Source organism: Ruditapes philippinarum, unplaced genomic scaffold, assembly GCF_026571515.1.
Source record: "Ruditapes philippinarum isolate M1 unplaced genomic scaffold, ASM2657151v2 ctg277_1_1_1_1, whole genome shotgun sequence".
NCBI classification, from domain to species: domain Eukaryota; kingdom Metazoa; phylum Mollusca; class Bivalvia; order Venerida; family Veneridae; genus Ruditapes; species Ruditapes philippinarum.
Genome location: NW_026859416.1, coordinates 4,225 through 25,965, shown reverse-complemented (window position 1 = coordinate 25,965; position 21,741 = coordinate 4,225). Strand labels below are relative to the sequence as shown.

At 31.1% G+C, this 21,741-nt stretch overlaps 2 protein-coding genes across 2 annotated transcripts; both read right to left on the bottom strand.

The window, feature by feature from the left end:
* Positions 1 to 1,138: 1,138 nt before the first annotated feature.
* LOC132756408 (multiple epidermal growth factor-like domains protein 10) lies at positions 1,139 to 4,001 on the bottom strand. Its single transcript, XM_060747478.1, has 4 exons — positions 3,909 to 4,001; positions 2,323 to 3,628; positions 1,891 to 2,008; positions 1,139 to 1,307 (listed from the first exon to the last, which is right to left on the bottom strand). Exons 1-4 carry the CDS (start codon positions 3,999 to 4,001, stop codon positions 1,190 to 1,192), a joined length of 1,635 nt encoding a protein of 544 aa, XP_060603461.1. The 3' UTR covers positions 1,139 to 1,189.
* A 16,141-nt stretch (positions 4,002 to 20,142) lies between these two features.
* On the bottom strand, positions 20,143 to 21,370 carry LOC132756407 (multiple epidermal growth factor-like domains protein 11). Its single transcript, XM_060747477.1, has 2 exons — positions 20,380 to 21,370; positions 20,143 to 20,147 (listed from the first exon to the last, which is right to left on the bottom strand). Exons 1-2 carry the CDS (start codon positions 21,368 to 21,370, stop codon positions 20,143 to 20,145), a joined length of 996 nt encoding a protein of 331 aa, XP_060603460.1.
* Positions 21,371 to 21,741: the final 371 nt, after the last annotated feature.

The following is a 21,741-nucleotide window of genomic DNA, read 5'->3' as shown; positions in this document are numbered from 1 at the left end:
TCGTTACTAAATGGCAAACATGCCTATTGATAAAGAGAAAAACGACTCGATGGCCATGAACAAAACTCAAACATGTATTTTTTATTTTGACTAATTTTGGTGCTTTACCGATTCCTTGACTTCAACAACTTCCTTTAAATTGTCTTCATTTCCTTCAACAATACTAGGAACTTGTTTCGTCTGAATACTTGCGTATTCAGGAACGTTTACATAAACACTCTCCTGTATGGGTGGTTCACAAACATTTATTGCTGCATTGCCTAAATCAGCAAAATTTTGGTAAATTATTCGTTGTGCGTCTTGTTGTCGTCGGTTATCCTCGTCTGAATAAACAAAACAAACGGTGTAACTTGTTTGATAAAAAGTATAATAAAGTGTTGTTTATCTTCAACCTGTTGCTGATTGCGGTGATACATTGTATCATTATCGATGGTAAGTTTCTTTTGTTTATCATTATCTTTCTTTTTTATAAATAAATTATTTCAGTACTTAGCCGCTGAAATATAAGACATAATACTTTTCATAATTATATCTTTTCTTCACATGGACTGTAATTAAAAATAATATATACTATCAACCGTGCCAAATAATTGATCTAATTTATGTTTTTATTATTGTTACAACGTTGAGATATTCATGTGCAAGTGTAATACTTATTTGTTTAATTCAACTTTGATTTGTTTGGGTTCCAAGTTAACTTTAACTCATTATATGACTTTAACAGTACCGGGATGACAAAAATTGTCTTTAAATTTAATAAATTAATTCAAATAAAATCAAGGTATTAAATGAAGGAAAAATGAATATGAATTAAATAATATTGAACTGACACATATCATAAAATATCATTTACTATAGGTTATCCTAATTTGTTTGGAAAGGAAATAATTTTCATGCATTTTTCTTGCAATTTACAAAAGTTCATAATCTGTATACGTATACGAAATATTACTCAACTAGAATAATATATCAGAAAAGATCAATCAGTGAGGCTATTATGATAAATGACGAATATAATATATTGCTTCCTCGTGTTATGATTAAGCGCCATGTAGAACAATGTCTTATTCATCTCAGGATATTAAATAATATATTAAATTACAATTGTTACACCAAAATTTAGTTTCCTTATTTCTGACTAGTTAAATGAAAAAGTTGTGCAGACTATTAAATGTTAAAAAATACATAATTAAAAGATTCTACTATTACGTTCAGAAGGTAGTATTTCTTGTGATCGTCGAACTTGTCTGTAAGTTAAGGAACCGCTAAAACTCCCCGTCACGAGTTCTTTCTGTTTTGTTATATAACTGAAAATGCAACAAACATGCAAGTTCAACTTTTATTAGCTAGTCATCTCCTTTTTTTCAATTAATTTTGTGTAATTGTTATAACAGAATAACATTGTTTATGTTGTTGAAACAGGTTTGTAGAAAGGTAGAGAAAAACGAATACAAATATAAGTAAACTAACACTTTTAACTCAACATACTGTGATGTTTTAATAATTCAAACAAACAGTTTGAAAATATTTCATTATATATACGTCAAATGCACAATATGCCTAAAAATGTGTATTTTTCCATCCCTAGAACAAAAAAAAAAAAACGTGGGTTTTATAACGTTGAAAAAATAATAAAACAGCATGTTCGATATAAATTAGCGAAGAATATGAAATTATTTGTCATGAAAATAGTTAAATGTGACAAAAGCAGTATTTTTATTTCCATACAAAATACTAAATCACTATCACCGTACTAATAATCATAAGGCAACATAATCAAACAATGGTTCCGGAGATTGTAATAGTTACCTTTAATAACAGTTGTTTTGATTAACAAACTATTCATGATTATACGGGTTTTAGTTATGTTTTGATATAACTAACTCAAACCTTGTTATTAGAAATATTCCCATAATGACCGCGACAAGGATCAAAATGACAAGAGAAACAATCAGCAAAACAATATGAATAGGTTGTAATAAGCTGCTTGAAATTCCGTTTGGGTTTACTGTAAAAGAAAACAAGAAATAGAATATCTTATATATAAAGATTGAATATCATTAAAGGAATCGTAATCTTTGTTTAAAGATGAAGGTACAATTATTTTGATAATTATTTTTACAAATCATTATTTGTTCATCTTAAATAAGCAAGAATACTTCTTACAACTTTATATTTATATTACTATTATAATATTATATTATATTTATATTTTTTACATGTACTACTCGTATGTTAAGGATTTGATTCATGAACTTTCTTACTGTATACACGTTTTTTTTCTACCGCATATTAAAATTAAATAATGACAATTGCTTCTACCTGTTCTGTTGCATTTGTTTCCAAAGTATCCCAGCTTGCATCCTTTATTACAGTTTCCCGTGAAAAAGTCGCACGTTCGATTTAAACATAAATAACTACAAACCTGGTCACAAAGTGGCGCATAGAAATTATCATTGACACACCGGCTACAATTGCCTGAACTGTTACAAATACAATCCCTTGGACACTCACACGTGTTTCCGTGGTATTCATTAACACAGCCATGACTGCATGTCCCATTCTCTTCAGAACACGTGTTATTGAGGCAATTATGTGGACAACGCTTATTGCAATACTTTCCCCAATAATCTTTTTTGCAGCCGTTGTAACACATGCCACTATCTGCGTTACATGACACATTGAAACAATTCGAAGGACATTTATGAAACTCGCACTTGCTTCCATACATTCCATCTGAACAGTGTTCACATTGACCCGTTTTGATATTACAAGAAGTATTATTCTTACAGTAACTGCATTGTTTGCTACAATTATGACTAAAGTAACCATTCGTGCAAGAAACACAAAATGCTTTACTTGTGCATTTCTGACACTGCAAGGGACATGTGTGTTCACATCGTTTACCATAAACTCCAGCAGTGCATTGTGCACAATTTCCATTCATAAAGCAATTATCTTGCAAACAACGTTTTGAACATTTTTTGTTACAGAGCTTCCCATGATATCCGTGTTTACAATTATTGCAATAACCTGAACTATTACATGAATCTAAACAATTTTGTGGGCATGTAAGGTTGCAGAACTGTCCGTAAAACCCGTCTCTGCATTTCGTGCAATTTGTGTCTGATAAACATGAAAGACAATTGCTAGGGCAATCTCTTTCACAGTTTACACCGTATTTTCCGTCCACACAATGCGCACATGGCCATTTGAAGAACGGCTTACAACGGTAACATAGACCTGTCAATCTATCACATTTGTTGTCAAGACACCTATTTGAACATTTACACTTCACTCCAAAATATCCAGTATTGCAGACAGTGCAATTGCCATTTATATCACAGGTCAAGCATTCTTTAGGGCAATCAAATTCGCAGTCATGTCCAAACTTTCTTGGAACGCACATTTTGCAATAATGCCCAACATGTGTTTCCTTGCATGAACAGTTACCAGTGATCATGTCACAAACATCGTCCTTGCATCCCGAGGAACATTTGTGATCGCACAAATTACCGTAAAAACCATATTTACATTCAATGCATTCATTTGGGGAAGAACACGATGCGCATTTGTCTGGACAAGGTATACATCCAGAATTAGACACAAAATAACCTTTTTGACATGGCTGACAATAAGTATCATTTAATTGAAATTCCCGTAGGCACGAAAGGCAAACCATATGCGATTCACAAGTCTTACATCCAGTCGAACATTTCGAACATACATTTATATATGATCATCGTTTCTGAAATAACCAATATCACATTCTAAACATACATCAGCTGGTGAACATTTTTTACAACCTTTCGTGCATGACTGACAAACAATCTTGTTTGTATTATCATAGCGGGCATAAAACCCAATGTCACATGTCTTACATGTTTTGTTTGATGAACAATCCTTACAGCCTTTGGAACAGCTCTTGCATTCCTTATCCAGCTTGTAATATCCTGTTTCACACTCATAACAGTAACCGGTTGACTTACATTTGCAGCCATTCGGGCAAAGTGGTTCAATTGATTCTAAAATGAAATAATATTTTTTCTTAGAATTGTTAACACTAATTTTGTATATTTTAAATTAATTCAAGACACGTCAGTTCCATCATTTAATTATAAAATTCTTAAACAGAAATTTACGATCTTTGTCAATAACCAATGCTTCACGTCAAAGGGATTGGAATAAGACAGTCTACACTCCTTTAAAATAACAAGCAAAATAACAAGCACTATTTCTGTCAAATCACAAAAGTTGTATTATTCAAACATTTTAACAATAACTTTTGAAATACTTGATTATTAGGGAAATATTTACTTGTATTTGAATATACTTAAACTTTTATAAGCACGATAAATAAGTTACCTACCACAGCACACTATAACGAAAAACAAGAATGTTAATGTTGAGGATAACATCTGAAAATAAAAAGAAATACGATAACAACGAAGATAATGCGTTATTTCTTAAGACAAACAGTATTTCATATAAACACGGGAATGTCACTGACTTTCTTGTTGTTGTTGTTGTTGTTGTGGTTGTTGTTTTTGTTTTGGTTTGTTCAACATATTTTGGACAAAAGTAGCCATTTTCATACATACATTTTTTCTTGTGTTTAAATTCCTGAAAAAAAACCATATACACTCGAGAATGTCAATGATTTTACTGTTGTTTTGATTTATAAAGCTTATTCTGGACAAAGAAGTCACTTATTATACTCCACAATAGCAGGTGCGAAGCTGTAAACAGTTGCCCGTACTTGTCTTTAGTCTTGCTATATTTTTTTGTCTTTTGGATTCATTAATTCCAACACTTTTGTGTGTTGAACGAAGATACAGTACTGCTCAAGCCGGTGCTATGGTACGTGAGGGATGTTGCACTTTTTCATTCCCCCTCCTGTTATTACTCAATCAAATCGAGACTGCATCCGAGATATCACTCTTATTCTAGATTTTCATTAACATATCACGTCCCGCAAAAGCTTCTAAATGACACATCAGCATTCTTAAAGGATACTGTGTTAGAGAAACGATTCAGTTTATTTCCTCCTATCTTTTCAATTTTTATTTATTCGAAGGCAATTTAGATTTATTGGGATTTAACATAATATTTAACAACGAAGCATAGTGTCCAACAATAAATGCACTTTTTGGAATTCTTAAGTATTTGACACGTAAATTATATGTCAAAATATCAGATATAGTCATAATATATAATTGATTTGTTGAGACCGAAACCGAAAAATTCAATTAAATTTTTATACCATATATGATTGAGGAGCCTATTTTGTTTGTTACTCTCGTTTTTTATACATAACGAGTAAATAATATTAGGAATAATAATAAACACAATGATATGATTTCCTTGATTGTTATATCATTTAAGTGTTGAGATACAAATGACATACTTTTTGAATGAATAATCAATATTAATCAGTTTCATGATTTTCAAAAGTTTTATCGGTTGCATGTAATGCTCCAATGAAAAACCATTATAGGATCAAATTTGACCAATCGTTTTTTGATTGTTTTTTTGTTGCTGTTGTTTTTTTTTTGTTGTTGTTGTTTTTGTTTAGTACAAAACTCCAAAATGTATATTTCACTCCATCTAGGTTCGTTATAATTTTCGACTCGAAAATATCCATTTAAAATCCAAAATGTCCTCAGTTTTCTTCGTTTTCTAAGTAACTGTACATTGTTTTATACAATATTAATGCTAGTTGACTATCACCTATCTCGGACTCGGCTGGTGTTCGGTTATTTAAGCTTTTGATTCAGGACTTTATTACAATCTCATAATACTATCTTAAATGTCCAATAAGCATTTCTATCCTTATTTAAAATATTTATTTGATACTGAATTCTTATACAAATCAAAGCTTAAATTTACATAACAAAGGAAAAAACTATTTCCAACAGAACATTTATAATTTCTTTCAACATAATTATTAACTTTTATATACTCTTTGGTATCATATTTTACTATAATAATAATACTTTAAACAATGGCCAATTAACATTTAGAGTTTCTTTTATACAATCATACTTCATGTTTCCATTTATTATAACATCCTTTTATATAAAATATCCAAAAAAGTCCATATCAAATTCATTTTGATTTATATTGTATTGTAATATATGGTTTATTTTCGTTGGAAATATATGATAAAACACATATTCAAATCAAACGTCGTCTTATCTTTCTTTCAATTTTCAGTTTTATAATTACTGTTAATGCTAAGCCGGTTCTAGAGGAGTGGGATGTAACACTTTCATTTCGAATAGATTCAATTTAAACGATTCTGCAATTTTACGTTTTGTTTTCATTGGTGTTGAAAAATTTTCCTTTTGAAAATGTTTAACATTAAGTCACCCGGTAATTTTTTTACATTTCCGTTCATTAGATAGACATGTTTTTGTGCATACATACATATATGCGTATGTAATGACTGATAATTCTTTACATCTTTTTTTATTTTAGAAAATCAATATCAACCTATATAATAGATATACGAATAAATGGATATCGAGAACTTTAAAGACTGACTCAATACCATACTTAAAAATAGTGTATTATTTGTTAAAGATCTAATGGTAGGGCATTCTAAATACAATTCGGCAATTTTTTTACCAGCCCAGTGAGTCAATATCATTGTTAATCGAAAACATAGGAAATAAAAACTTACGTTTTGGGTTTAATGTTCATGTGATCCAATAAATGAATAAATAATATTACAGTAAATAAAATACTGTCACCATTTACAAACGCGCGAAGCAAGAAACCATACGTTTGGCGCCTTCATTGTATATCTACATTGTAGGTTTAACAGCATTATATACATTAGTACAATTTCTAACGATTCTCTGACTTTCCATTTCAAATGTATGACCAAGTATGAGGAAGAAAAGAGAATGAAACAATAAGATTATTGTAGAACTAACATGAACTTTACCATTCATAAAAATGACGGTTGAAGTAAAAAATTAATCATGAATAAAACACAAAATATCCGGACTTTTTACAGTGTAATGTTGTTTTAAAAGCATATATAGTCTGATATTATTGACGAATACTAGTGAGAGGAATTCAAAGTATGAAATGAGTATCCTTACATATCATTTTCCTGTTTTTATGCTCCCCGATGGGATAACATATAGTCGCCGCTTTGTCCGTCAGTCCGGATGTCCGGCGTCCCATTTTTTGTCAGAACGTGAACATTACGAAACGTATCAACAAGAAATGTTGTAGGACGATAGATCTCATAAGTAGAAGTGCAGTGGAAAAAAACTGTAACTCTGCCTTGACTTATTCAGGAGTAATTGTCCTTTGTTCAATTCTACAATTAGAACTTTGTCAGCGACATAACTCTGAAACTACAAAAGATAAAAAACAAGAAATGTTGTAGGTTGATAGATCTCATTTAGTAGAAATGCAAAGCAACATAACTGTAACATTGCCTCCCTTATTTTTTTTAATTATTTCCGTTTGGCCTTTGTTGATACAAACATTTTGAATTTTGTCCAAGACATACCTCTGAAACTACAAGAGTTATAAACAAGAAACTTTGCAGGGAGATAGATCTCATTGAGTAACAGTGAAGTGCAAAAGAACAATAACTTATTTTCCTTTTCTGGAGTTATTGCTCTTTTTAATTTTTAACATTTTAAATTTTGCCATGAACATAGCTCTAAAACTACAAGAGGTGTCAACAAAAACTAAGTAGTTTGATAGATCTCAATTGGGGAAAGTGTAGTGCAAAAGACCAGTAACTCTGCCTTGTCCTATTTTCGATTTATTGCCTTCTTTTAGTGTTTTACTATTAACATTGCCCCGTAAATAACTCTGAAACCACAACAAAGATATCATTTAGAAACGTTGTAGGAAGATACAGCTCATTAGTTCAAAGTGCAATAATCTTAACTCTGTCTTGCCCTGATTGTTAAGTTTGTGTTCATTTTTACAATTTGAACTTTGTCCGGGACATAACTTAAGTTTTGATTTTCCGGATATCATGTTTTTAATAAATTTAAAAATAAAACAATACGAACGGGAAATTTATTTGCATGAAGAAGACAGGAAGTGAATGTTGTTTTATTATACACAATTTATAAACACTTTATTGTACTTTGTCATAGGATATTACAATTGATGTTGTCAATTTATTGGTCACGTTCATAGATAACGTAATTTGCACAAAGTAAGATTCATTGTGCACTTGTTGATTTACAATATTTTATCTTATCGTATATTTACATATGCATGGTGATACATTATTCTGTAAATATGAATCTATTATTACAGGTAGACAAAAATATAACAAAGATGCTAATAAAAAAGTTTAGATTGCTATTATAAAGAACACATGTGAAGCAGAAGGTGACATGAAACTATTCATAATTATGTTAAATGCAAATATACCAGAGCTAAGATTTCAGATGTCAATTTCAGTACTGTAGAATAGATCATCAAGTTAAAGATAAGCATATCATATTAATGAAGTGCAAATCTTAACGGTAAACTTTCAGTTTAACAACCCGCACTGCACTTTGCGCGTATATTCCGCTATTTGACTTCAACACCAAGACCATCACGTTGATATTATAAAGATGATACACGGACTACCGGTACAAGCCGGAATGTCTAGCTCGAGTGTTACTGTTGACGGAGGTAACGACAGCTAGATATATTTCCGTCTGTGACGACCGCCGATGTTTTGTTCTTTTTCTTACATATAAAATATTATTCATATTTCGGAAGGAAATTATAATAACTAATATCTGCATATAGCACTTTTTTACTATAGTAGATTATGTATTTGTATTTTATTATGAAACGGCAAAATGACGTCATCTTAAGGATGTAATCAATTCATAATGGCGTCATTTTAAGCACGAGACCTGAGGAGAAACCCGTGTACAACAGGTTTTTCTAGCATCGGTTCGAATAGTAGATAATCCTGATATTCAAGAAAAAAGCATTTATACACACAACCATTGAAACTTCTGAAAGGATGCCATTTCGAAGCTCCTCATTTAGTTCATATATTAAAAATACAAACGTCACAACGAGAAGCAACCACAATTATTATGCTTATGTCATTTATTACATCTACATGTATAAATGACGATTCCACAAAATTATCATTATATATAATTTGGTGGATAAAACAGTGAACTAACATGTAATTTACACAATGATTGAACAATGTAATCAATTAAGCTTCACCCAGCCAATATACCTTTTATACAGTATGCGCATACAAAAGCAAAAAGAAAAGTGTTGCATGCAAAAACATAAACTACATGATAAATAAAATAAATTCTAATATCAACTATGATCAGTTGAAAAAGACACGAGAAAAAAATGAGTAGCCAATGGTTGGTGTGTTATTCAGTATGTGTAACACGATAATTTTCTTGATATTTGGAACTATGACACAAAGGGGGGTAACTCAAATAACATTCTAGATTTTGAAGTCATCATTATCTCCCTTGATAGAGCTACAAATACAGTAGTTTTATATAAATTATTTTAAACTTAGCATTTAAAAGTTAATTTATAAACACAACCTCCTGAAAGGATTTCATTTCGAAGCGTATGCTCTAGTCTATAAATTTAAATTAAAAATATCATTACGGGAAGCAACAACACCAATTGATTTGTGCTTATGTCATTAATTTACATGTATAAATGAAGATTGAACACAATAGTTATAAATTTATTGGCCGGGTAAAACAATAGATAAAATGTTATGTACACAATGACTTAACAATATAATTTATTAATTAAGCTTAATCAAGACAATATATATTATATGCAGTATGTACAAGAGAAGGTGGTGCATACAAAAGCCACAAAGTGTAGTCTGGTATTTTGTCAACAGTCCGATTAACACCAGATGACACTGCACCATCCAAGAAATAGCATCATCTAGAAACAGAATAATCTGTCTGATATGCAATAAATAGCATATTGTAACCTACGAAATGTAATACATATGTTCTCTTCATCTATCCCCGACTACTCTCACGTTATCAAAATTCATTGGTGTATAATGTCAGTGTCACATTAATTTTGTAAAATAGTAAATAGTATTTATAATGTACAATACATACTTTGTGTGTTTAAATGTACTACATAAATCCACGAACAACACCAATATAAACTTGATGAAGCATTTTTCTATTATCCTCAATCAAACCGAGTGTGAATCGTTTATGAAATTGTTGTTTTCATTTCTTCTGAAAGATCTCCCAATTTCCATAACTTTACTTTGACTGGTAAACAAATTTAGGTCAAAACATATATATGACATGAAACAATCGACCCTCTCCGGTCTTCTTCCTTTGACTGTCACCGGTTTCAAGACCAAAGATCTTCTTCAATTGACCGATTATTGTCAACGAATTCTCGATACAAACCTTTTTTCAAACAATTTTGAAAATATTTAAAAGAAATATCTTAAAGTTATTAAAACTTTCTCCCGCCGAAATATTTTGAACTTGTCTTAAATTGTCAAACATTTTTCAAAAAGTCAAAAAGGTTATACAATTTCTCATGTTATCTCCTCATATTCGGGGTTATATTTGGTGTCAGCATATATTGGATGTATATACATATTTCTCGTCGCTATAGAATCATGGCTGGTCCTTGACTGCATGTGTTCTATTTGTATTAACGACTGATTTCCAGCGGAAGTGTCAGCTGGAGTTGCATACAGATGATCTGTAAGATACAAAAATCATATAACAGTGTGTAAATATGGTGATGATTCTTTTCTAAAATTGAAAATGATATTAAGAAATAACTGAACTTTATAATATTTTAGTTTCTGTTTTTTTTAACATTCTTTTATTTTTCTTTTTTTTTACGATTTAGAGCAGGATTATTTTGCTTAAATGAATTTAAGAATTCAAATTTTAAAGAATTATATATAATGAAACATCGGTATGTTTATTGTTTTGCTTTTTTAAACGAATAATAAAACGGTGGACATTATCTTCACTAGCATGCCATGATATAACCCTTAGCTAAAGGCAACTACTTGTGTAATGAAATTAAAGGGGAAAATTGACTCTGTAATTAAATGGTAAAATAAATCTTAGGATACAAAACTCAACAAAGCTGCGTGTTTCAATATTTTTACCCGAATAAGACACACTCCCATATATTGCAGGTTCGACGTTTGATTCGATATTTGGTAGTGAAATCGCATTTGCATGAATATGGCACGTTCTTCCGCGACTAAAAACAAAAAGGACACTTTATAGAAAATTCATGAAAACAAATCCGATATTAAATGCAGAGTCATTTATCAAATCTTTTGAATGATATTTTCTTTTCAATTTATTTACCTTCAGTTTCAATATATTTTGTTGTTTTATACAATTTAACTTAATTATCAAGTAATGTAACTCTGATAAAAGGATAACCTTTTTATCATGGTATATACTCTTGGAACAATATGTTTTATAAAAACAATATATTTTTAATGGATTGAAGTTAGATAAAAGAGTGAGATGTTCATTAGAAATATCTTACATTAATGTGACAACCAATAACTAGGTGTAATAGCTAACTAGCTAAACATGATGCAATTTAACGTTATCTTACTGAATCAGTTGCCATTTACTTAACATAATTATATCTTACCTTTTTCTAATCAGAACAAACGTTACTACAGCAGAATATATAAGCAATACAGCAACAGATGTCGCAAGAATTACGACGTCAATAGGTGTTGATTTAATGCCATACACATCTGAGTCATCTAAACAAAATTAGAAAAATGAAGGTATGTTTGCTTTTAGAGAAAAAAAACACTTAATATGATTATATTCTATGTTACTAATTAAATACAAAGTGATAATAACCATTCAAGTCAAAATATTTCAGGCTATTTCATAAAGGTAAAGAACTCAATTGAAAATCAATTCAGTAGCCATGTTACTATTTTGAAAACTATATCTTGATACAAGTGTTTTCAAATGCGTTATAACTAAGTGTAGTAAACTATGAATAAGCAAAGGCATTTGTGTAGTCTTTAAGAAAACCTTGCCTGTTTCTATTACTTAATTATAACAAATGACAAACATTACTACACTAGTTTTGCAATTCTCAAAACGGATTCCCTAATTCCTGTATCTTCTTAAAAAATAAAAACAAATGGTCAGGAAAGGAAAAGAAGACTATAAAATGAGTAATTACCTTAACGGTTACGTTTACTTAGGTTTATAACAAATAAAAAACAAAGAGTTAATTGATTGAGACATGTGGCATCTTCGATCATAAATGCAACAAGAGTTTGTTGAGAGTGTTAAACAAAACGCCTCTATATCTTACCGAAATCACATAAGCCCGTATCTCTATCACATGACAAAGCGTGGCAATTGCTGCTACATATTCTGTCACATTTGTTTCCGAAATATCCCTGCTTGCATACTTTATTACATGCTCCCGTCAAAGAGTCGCAAGTTCGATTGATACATGAAAAACTACACTCCTGGTCACAAAGTGGTCCATGGAAAGTATCATTGACACACTTGCTGCAATTGCCTGACGTACTACAAATACAATTCTTTGGACAGTCACACATATATCCATGATATCCATCAACACAGCCATGACTGCATGTCCCATTCTCTTCAAAACACATGCCACTGAGGCAGTTATTTACACAGATATTATTGCAATACTTTCCCCAATAACCTTTTCTGCAGCCGTAGTCACACACGCCACTCGCTGTATAACATGACACGTTATAACAATTCGAAGGGCATTCATGAAATTCGCATTTGCGTCCATACAGTCCATCTGCACATTGTTCACAATGACCTGTTTTGATATTGCAAGAAGTATAATTCTTACAATAACTGCATTGTTTGCTACAATTTTGACCAAAGTAACCATTCATGCAAGAATCACAGAATGTTTTGCTTGTGCATTTTTGACACTGTAAAGGACATGTGTGCTCACATCGTTGACCATAAAATCCACTTGTGCACTGTGCACATTTTCCATTTATAAAGCAATCATGCAAACAACCTTTTGAGCAACTATTGTTACAGCTCTTCCCATGATAACCGTGTTTACAATTATTGCAATAACCCGAACTATCGCATGAATCCAAACAATTTTTCGGGCATGTAAGGTTGCAGAACTGTCCGTAAAACCCTGGGATACACGATACACATGATTTGTTAGTCTGACACCTTTTATTCAAACAATTTTTTGGACATTTATATTGACACTGAGAACCCCAAAATCCATCTTGACATGAGTGACATTCTGATAGTGATGTACAAAGATTGCAGTTATTATAACATCGCCTTTCGCAATTTTGACCATAATACCCAGGACTGCAACTGTTAGAACAGTTCTCATTTATACAAGTATTGTAACAATAAATGCCGTGGAACCCATCTTTACATTTTGTGCAGTTTGTTCTTGACAAACATGAAAGGCAGTTGTCAGGGCAATCCCTTTCACAGTTTTGACCGTATTTCCCTTCTACACAATGCTTACATGGCCATTTGAAGGACGGCTTACATCGTTCACATTGACCTGTCCATTTATCACATTTGTTATCAAGACACCCATTTGGACATTCACACTTAAATCCAAAATATCCAGGCCTGCAAAAAGTGCAACTCCCATTTACATCACATGCCAAGCAACCTTCAGGGCAATTCAATTCACAATAATGTCCAAACTTTCCTGGAAGGCACATACTGCAAAAATGTCCAACATGTGTGTCCTTGCATGAGCAGTTACCTGTGATAATGTCACAAACATCGTCCTTGCATCCTGAGGAGCATCTTTGATCACATAACTTACCGAAGAAACCCTTTTTACATTCAGTGCATTCATTTGGTGAAGAACAAGCTGCACATTTGTCATGGCATTGTACACAGTCAGAATTAGACAAAAAATAACCTTTCCAACATGGCTGGCAATTAGATCCATTTAATTGAAAATTTTTGAGACACACATCGCAAACCAACTGCGATTTGCAAGTATTACAGCCACTCGAACATTTTGAACATACCTGGTCGTTTTTAAAATAACCAGTATCACATTCTAAACATCCGTCAGCCGATGAACAATTTGTACAACCTTTCATGCATGGCTGACATACACTGTTTTTCGTGTTATCTTGCCATGAATAATACCCAATGTCACATATTTTACACGTTTTGTTTGATGAACACTCCTTACAACCTTTGGAACAGCTCTTGCATTCTCCCTCCTGCATGTAATATCCCGTTTCACACCCTTTACAGTACTCGTTTGATTTACACTTGCAGCCATCAGGACATAGCTGCTGAATGGGATCTAAAACAAACTAACATTTTTTCTAAGAAATGTAAACGCTAGTTTTGCCTAATTTTATATACCTAAAATTAATTCAAGACATGTTAGTTCCATCATTTAATCATAATATTGTTTCAACAGAAAATTACGGTTTTCGTTATTAACCAATGCATCATGTCAAAAAGATGAAAATAAGTGATCTAACTCTCCTTCACAATAACAAGCAAGAAAACTGTTTCTATCAAATCAGAAATGTTGTATTTTCAAACATTTTTACAATAACTGTTGAAATATTAAATTATTAGGGATTTTTTTACTTGTATTTGATTTTACATTTTATAACATTCGATAAACTAATTACCTACCACAGCACACTTTAATTACGAAAAACAAAACTGTTAATGTCGAAGATAACATCTGAAAAAAGAAGGAATAAGATAACATTTTGTGTTGAGACTTGAGTACCGTTCCATGTATTTTTTATTGTCTTTAATGCTTCAGAAGGATCAGTTGTTTTTTTCTAGATATTTGTACTCAAGACATTATAATAATTTCATAATTCTTACCTAAATGCCAAATAAGCTATTTGTATTCTAATTTAATGTATTAATTTGATTATCATTTTTTATACAAATCAATGCTGAAAGTTAACATAACAAAAGTAAAATTCTATTTAAACATTAAAACAGTTGAAATGTGGCAAACAGAACATTTTTTATGATCTCTTTCAATATTTTATAAGCGTATGTAATAACTGATAACACACTTACATTAATAATTCTTTTTTGAGATAAAGTAATCAAAAAATAACTATAAAATGGATATGAGAATAAAGGGGTATCAAGGACTTTAAAGATTGACTCAGTACTGTATTTAGAATTAATGTGCTATTTGTTGAAAATCTTATTGTAGGTCATTGTACATGTTGTAGGACATTCTTAATACATGAAATAAAATATAATGCAGCAGTGATATATATATATATATATATATATATATATATATATATATATATATATATATATATATGTGCCTAGTCAGTCAACATTATTGTTGATCGAAAATGTAGAAAATAAAAACTTACGTTTTAGGTTTTAACGTTCATTTAATCCATTAAATCAATCAATAAATGGTATTGCGGTTAATACTAAATTAATGCAATTACTATTTAAAAAAACGATGGTAAGAAACCTTATGTATGGCTTCTTTATTGTATATCTACATTGAAGGCGACATTTGTGTAGTCTTTGGTTATACAATAAACATTATATACACTTGCTATGATTATATCGTTTATTCTTTAAGTTTAGATGTAAAGTGTATGACTAATAACGAGGAAGATAAGTAAATAAAACAATAAAATGACTACAGAACTAACATGAACTTTACCATTGATACTAATTACGGTTGAAATACTTTTTTAATCATGAATAAAAAACAAAATATCAGGACTATTCGTGTTATATAATATGTCAAGAAAAATACAAATTAAAGTAAATCAAAATTCATAATTCAAGTTGACAAAGTATAAGGCACTTTTAAATGCTTTATCTTATTGGTATCGCAATAAGTTTTGGTTTTTGAAGCATACGAAGACAAATGTCATACGAGGAAATACGGTCCTAACCAAACGTTAGCCTTAAACCCACAGTTTCGGAATGAATAGCCAAACAAGTTTCAAGTAAAGCAAATATCAAAATTTACCTGTTATTTAATTTATTAATATGAATAATACTACATTTAAATTTTCAAAATATATAGTTGAACATTTTTAATGATTATTTTGTGTATTATAGTGGCATTTTGTATTAAGAGCACAATGTAGTCTAATATTATTGACAAAAACTTGAGAAGTCAATGCACAGTATGACATGAATATTTTAAGTTTTGACGCAGCCGAAATCAAGTTTATAGAAAATAAAAAAATATAAAACAATGTCAGCGGGAAATTTAATCGCATGAAGAGGACATGAAGTGAATGTTGTTTTATGAATACAGAAATAATGAACTCTGTATTTCGTCAAAGAACATTTCAATTGATGATGTCATTTAATTTGTCACATTCATAGATAATGAAATTTGCACTTAGTTATATTCATTGTGCAAAAGTATGCACTTGTTGATTTACAATTTTAATCTTATCGTTTTTTACATGATGAAATATGAATCTATTATTATAGGAAGACAAAAATGTAAAACAAGGTGATCATCAAAATGTTTAGATTGCTATTATATACAGCAAATTCGAGATAGAAGGTGAAATAAAACTATTTTTAATTATGTTAACTGTAAATATATATGGCTTAACATTACCTTGAGCTCAGATATCACTATCATATTATAAGGATTATAAACACTATTATTTCTATGTAGTACTTTGTTTTCCTATAGTACATTATGAATTTGCAATTTCATTTGCAACATAAAAAATGACGTTATCCTAAGTATGCTTTCTCTTCATAATGGCGTCATTTATACCACGTGACCTGTAAGAAAGGATTTAGACAGGTTTTTCCTAGCACCGGTTTAAATAGTAGATACTCTTGTCTGAGATGCAAGAAATAGCATGAGTACACACATCCATTTAAACTCATGAAAGGATGCTATTTCGAGTTCAGAGATTAAAATACAACCATCATTATGAGAAGCAAACACAAAAATGAAATTGTGCTTATGTCATTTATTACAATTGTCATTATATAATTCGCTGAGTAAAAGTGAAATACATATTATTCACGTAGTGATTAAACATTGTAATAAATTAAGCTTAACCTAGCCAATATCTTTTCCGATATGTACAAAGACAAGATGGTGCATACAAAAACATATACGTAGAAAAGTTTAGAAATTCTTTCATGCAAAAACATAAACAATATGATAAAATAAATTCTAACATCAACCCTGATCGAGTGATTATAATACAAATACAAACAACATTACAAGAAGCAACAACAACAATTGTTTTGTGCTTATGTCATATTATTAAATATTATAATTGGCCGGTAAAACAGTAAAATAACATGTTATGTACACAATGACTAAACAATGATATCAATTAAGCTTAACCCAGCCGAAATGTCTTATATACAACATGTACAAGAGAAGATTGCGCATACAAAAGCCACAATGTGGAGTCTGGTATTTTGGCAAAAGTCCTATAAAAACCAGATCACACTGCACGATCCAAGAAATGGCATCATCGTGTAACAGTATGACCCTGTCTGATATGCAAGAAATAGTATAATGTAACATACTAAATGTAACACATATGTTCTCTTTATCTATACCCGAATACTTTCACGTTGTCAAAATTCACTGGTGTATAACTTAGATTTACATGAATTTTGTGACACAAAAAATGTAAGAATAAAATGGTTTCGGAAAATTTATATTTATACATGGGTTTGTCAACATAATATATTTAGTAGATAGTATATACAATTTACAAAATATACTTTGTGTGTTCATATTAATTAATATGTAAATCCAAGAAAAATACAAATATAGACACGATGAAGCAAATTTCCATTATCTTTAATCAATCCGAGTCTATATATTTTATGCAATTGTTGTTTTCATTTTTTTCTGAGAGTTCTCCAAATTTCCACAACTTTACTCTGACAAGTAAACAAATTTAAGTTTAAACATATAATAAATGAGAAGAAAATATTATTGTAATCTGAATCATTTGAAACGACGTCTGGATACAGTGACCAACTAATCGACCTTCCCCAGTCTCCGGTCTTCGACGGTCAAAAATGCTGTACAATGTCCCACAGCATCACGTCATGTCACGTGATCTCCTCATATTCGGGGTTTGTTTTGGTGTCAGCATAGATTGGATGGATATACATATTTCTAGCTGCTACAGAATCATGGCTTGTCCTTGTCTGCATGTGTTCTATTTGTATTAATGACACATTTCCAGCTGAAGTATCAGCTGGCATAGCATATAAATGATCTGTAAGATACAGACAATTATATTAGAGTATATAAATACAGTGTTGAACATAATGTTATATAGTTACAGTTTTGTAATTTACATTAATTTTTGTTTTTCTTTCATTCTTTCTTTCTTTAATTTTCTTTTATTTTCCAGAACAGGATCAGTTTGCTTGAATGAACTATAAAAAATGCAAATGTTACAGAAGAATTATATATCATATAAAAATTAGTATGTTTAGTTTCTTGCTTTTTGAAACGAATGACAAAACCGTGGATATTATCTACACTAGCATGTCATGATATAACCCTTAGCTAAAGGAAACTATCTGTGTAATGAAATTAAAAGGGGAAATTGTCTCTGTCATTAATTGTCTCTGTAATTAATTGTTGAAAGAAATCAAAGGATACAAAACTCAACAAAACTGCGTGTTTCAATATTTTTACCCGAATAAGACACACTCCCATATATTGCAGGTTCGGCGTTTGATTCGATATTTGGTAGTGTAATGGCATTTGCATGAAAATGACTCGTTCTTCCGCGACTAAAAAAACAAAAAGGACACTTTATAGAAAATTCATGAAAACAAATCCGAAATTAAATGCAGAGTCATTTATCAAATCTTTTGAATGAAATTTTCAATTTAAGTAGCTTCAGTTTCAATATTTTTGTTGTTTTATACAATTTAACATAATTATCAAGTAATGTAACTCTGATTAAAGGATAACCTTTTTATAATGGTATATACTCTTGGACAATATGTTTTATAAAAAAATTATATGTATTGTAACAGAATGAAGTTAGATAAAATAGTTAGACGTTCATAAGAAATATATTACATTAATATGTGCCAACCAATAACAAAGTGTACTAACTGACTAGCTAAACAAGATGTAATTCAACGTTATCTTACTTAATCAGTTGCCGTTAACTTAACATATATTTTACCTTTTTCTGATCAGAACAAACGTTACTGCAACAGAATATATAAGAAATACAGCAACAAATGTCGCTAGAATTACGACGTCAATAGGTGTTGATTTAATGCCATACACATCTGAGTCATCTAAACAAAATTAGAAAAATGATGGAAATTAATTTAATAGCCATGCCATGTTTCTATTCTGAAAACTTTATCATACAAATTTTTCCAACAAACGCATAGTAAACTATGAATAAGCAAAATAATTTCTGTAGTCTTTTAGAAAAACGTTGATATCTGTTAAAAACAATCTTGAGCTAAATTTAAGCCTAATGTATAAATAATGTCAATTTAGGTATCGTTATGTCGAACCCCAACAAGGTCCTAAAATACGATCACATGCTCTTTCTTCCTTTTTGTAGATTATTTGCAACGTCGCAGTCAATAGTAAACTTAAATCGCACGTGCCTCTTTCTATTACTTAATTATAGCAAATGACAAACATAACTACACGACCTTTTACAATTTTCCAAACGGACTCCGTAATTCGGTATCTCCTTAAAAATAAAACAAACTAGCCAGGAAAGATAAAAAAAGACTATAAAATGTGTTATTAAGTTAACAGTTACATTTATCGAATGTTATAAGAACTGAAAAAAATGAGTTAATCGATTGAGACATGGGACATCCCCTGTCATAAATGTAACAAGATTTTGTTGTAAGGTTTAAAGAAAACGCCTCTGTATATTACCAACATCGAATAAGCCCGTATCTATATCACATGACAAAGTGCGATAATTCCTGCTACATATTTTGTCACATTTGTTTCCGAAGTATCCCTGCTTGCATACTTTATTACATGTTCCTGTCACAGAGTGGCACGTTCGATCTATACATAAATAACTACAGACCTGGTCACAAAGTGGCCCATAGAAATGATCATTGAAACACCGGCTACAATTGCCTAAACTGTAACAAATACAATTGCTTGTACACTCACACTTTTTTCCATGGTCTTTATCAACACAGCCATCACTGCATGTCCCATTCTCTTCAAAACACGTATTATTGAGGCAATTATGTGGACAACGCTTATCGCAATACTTTCCCCAATAACCTTTTTTGCAGCCGTTGTAACACATGCCACTATCTGCGTTACATGACATATTAAAACAATTCGAAGGGCATTCATGAAACTCACATTTGCTTCCATACATGTCATCTGCACATTGTTCACAATGACCTGTATTGATATTACAAGAAGTATTATCCTTACAGTAACCACATTGTTGGCTACAATTTCGACCAAAGTAACCATTTATGCAGGAATTACACAATGATTCGTCTGTGCATTCCAGACACTGCGAGGGACATGTTCGTTCACATTGTGTACCATAAAATCCACTTGTGCATTGTTCACAATTTCCATTCATTAAACAATAATCTTGCAAACAACGTTCGGAACATGTTTCATTACAGCGATTCCCATGATAACCGTGTTTACAATTATTGCAAGCACCAGAAATAGTGCATGAATCCATACAATTTTGCGGGCATGTAAGGTTGCAGAACTGTCCATAAAACCCTGGTAAATACGAAACACACGATTGGTTAATCTGACACCGATTATTCGAACAATTTTCTGGACATTTGTTTTCACACTGATAACCCCAAAATCCATCTTTACATGAGTGACATTCTGTAAATGATGTACAAAGATTGCAGGTATTATAACATCGCCTTTTGCAGTTTTGACCATAATACCCAGGGCTGCAAGAGTTGATACAATTTTCATTTGAACATGTAAAGTTGCAATTAATGCCGTAAAACCCATTTTTGCATTTCGTGCAGTTTGTTTCTGATAAACATGAAAAGCAGTTGTCAGGACAATCCCTTTCACAGTTTTTACCGTATTTTCCGTCTACGCAGTTCTCACATGGCCATTTGAAGAACGGCTTACATCGTTCACATCGACCTGTCCATTTATCACATTTGTTATCAAGACACCTATTTGAACATTTACACATTTTCGATCCATGATATCCAGGATAGCATAAAGTACAATTTCCATTTAAATCACATGTCGTGCATCCTTCCGGGCAGTCAAATTCACAATCAAGTCCAAACTTTTCGGGAACACAATGATTGCAATAATGACCAATATGTGTTTCCTTGCATGAGCAGTTACCCATGATCATGTCACAAACATTGTCTTTGCATCCACGGGAACATCTTTGACCGCATAAATTACCGTAAAAACCATTTTTACATTCAGAGCATTCATTTGGTGAAGAACAAGCTGCGCATTTTTCTTGACAAGGTGAACATTTAGAATTAGACAAAAAGTAACCTTTACGACATGACTGGCAACTAGTACCATTTAATTGAAATTCTTGGAGACACAAATCGCAAACAAAATGCGATTTGCAAGTCTTACAGCCACTCGAACATTTTGAACATAAATGACCGTTTAAAAAATAACCAGTATCACATTCTAAACATTCGTCAGCCGATGAACATTTTTTACAACCTTTCGAGCATGGCTGACAAACAATTTTATTTG

Bases quoted from the DNA above. Each gene is read 5' to 3' on its own strand.
- LOC132756407 (XM_060747477.1), bottom strand. From the start codon at position 21,370: ATGGGTAACTGCTCATGCAAGGAAACACATATTGGTCATTATTGCAAT.
- LOC132756408 (XM_060747478.1), bottom strand. From the start codon at position 4,001: ATGGCTGCAAATGTAAGTCAACCGGTTACTGTTATGAGTGTGAAACAG. The intron at 3,629-3,908 runs GTAAGGATTGTT...ACTTATTGTCAG, and splicing joins CAAGAGCTGTTCCAAAGGCT to CCATGTCAAAAAGGTTATTT. The intron at 1,308-1,890 runs GTTTGAGTTAGT...TTGCATTTTCAG, and splicing joins GGAATATTTCTAATAACAAG to TTATATAACAAAACAGAAAG.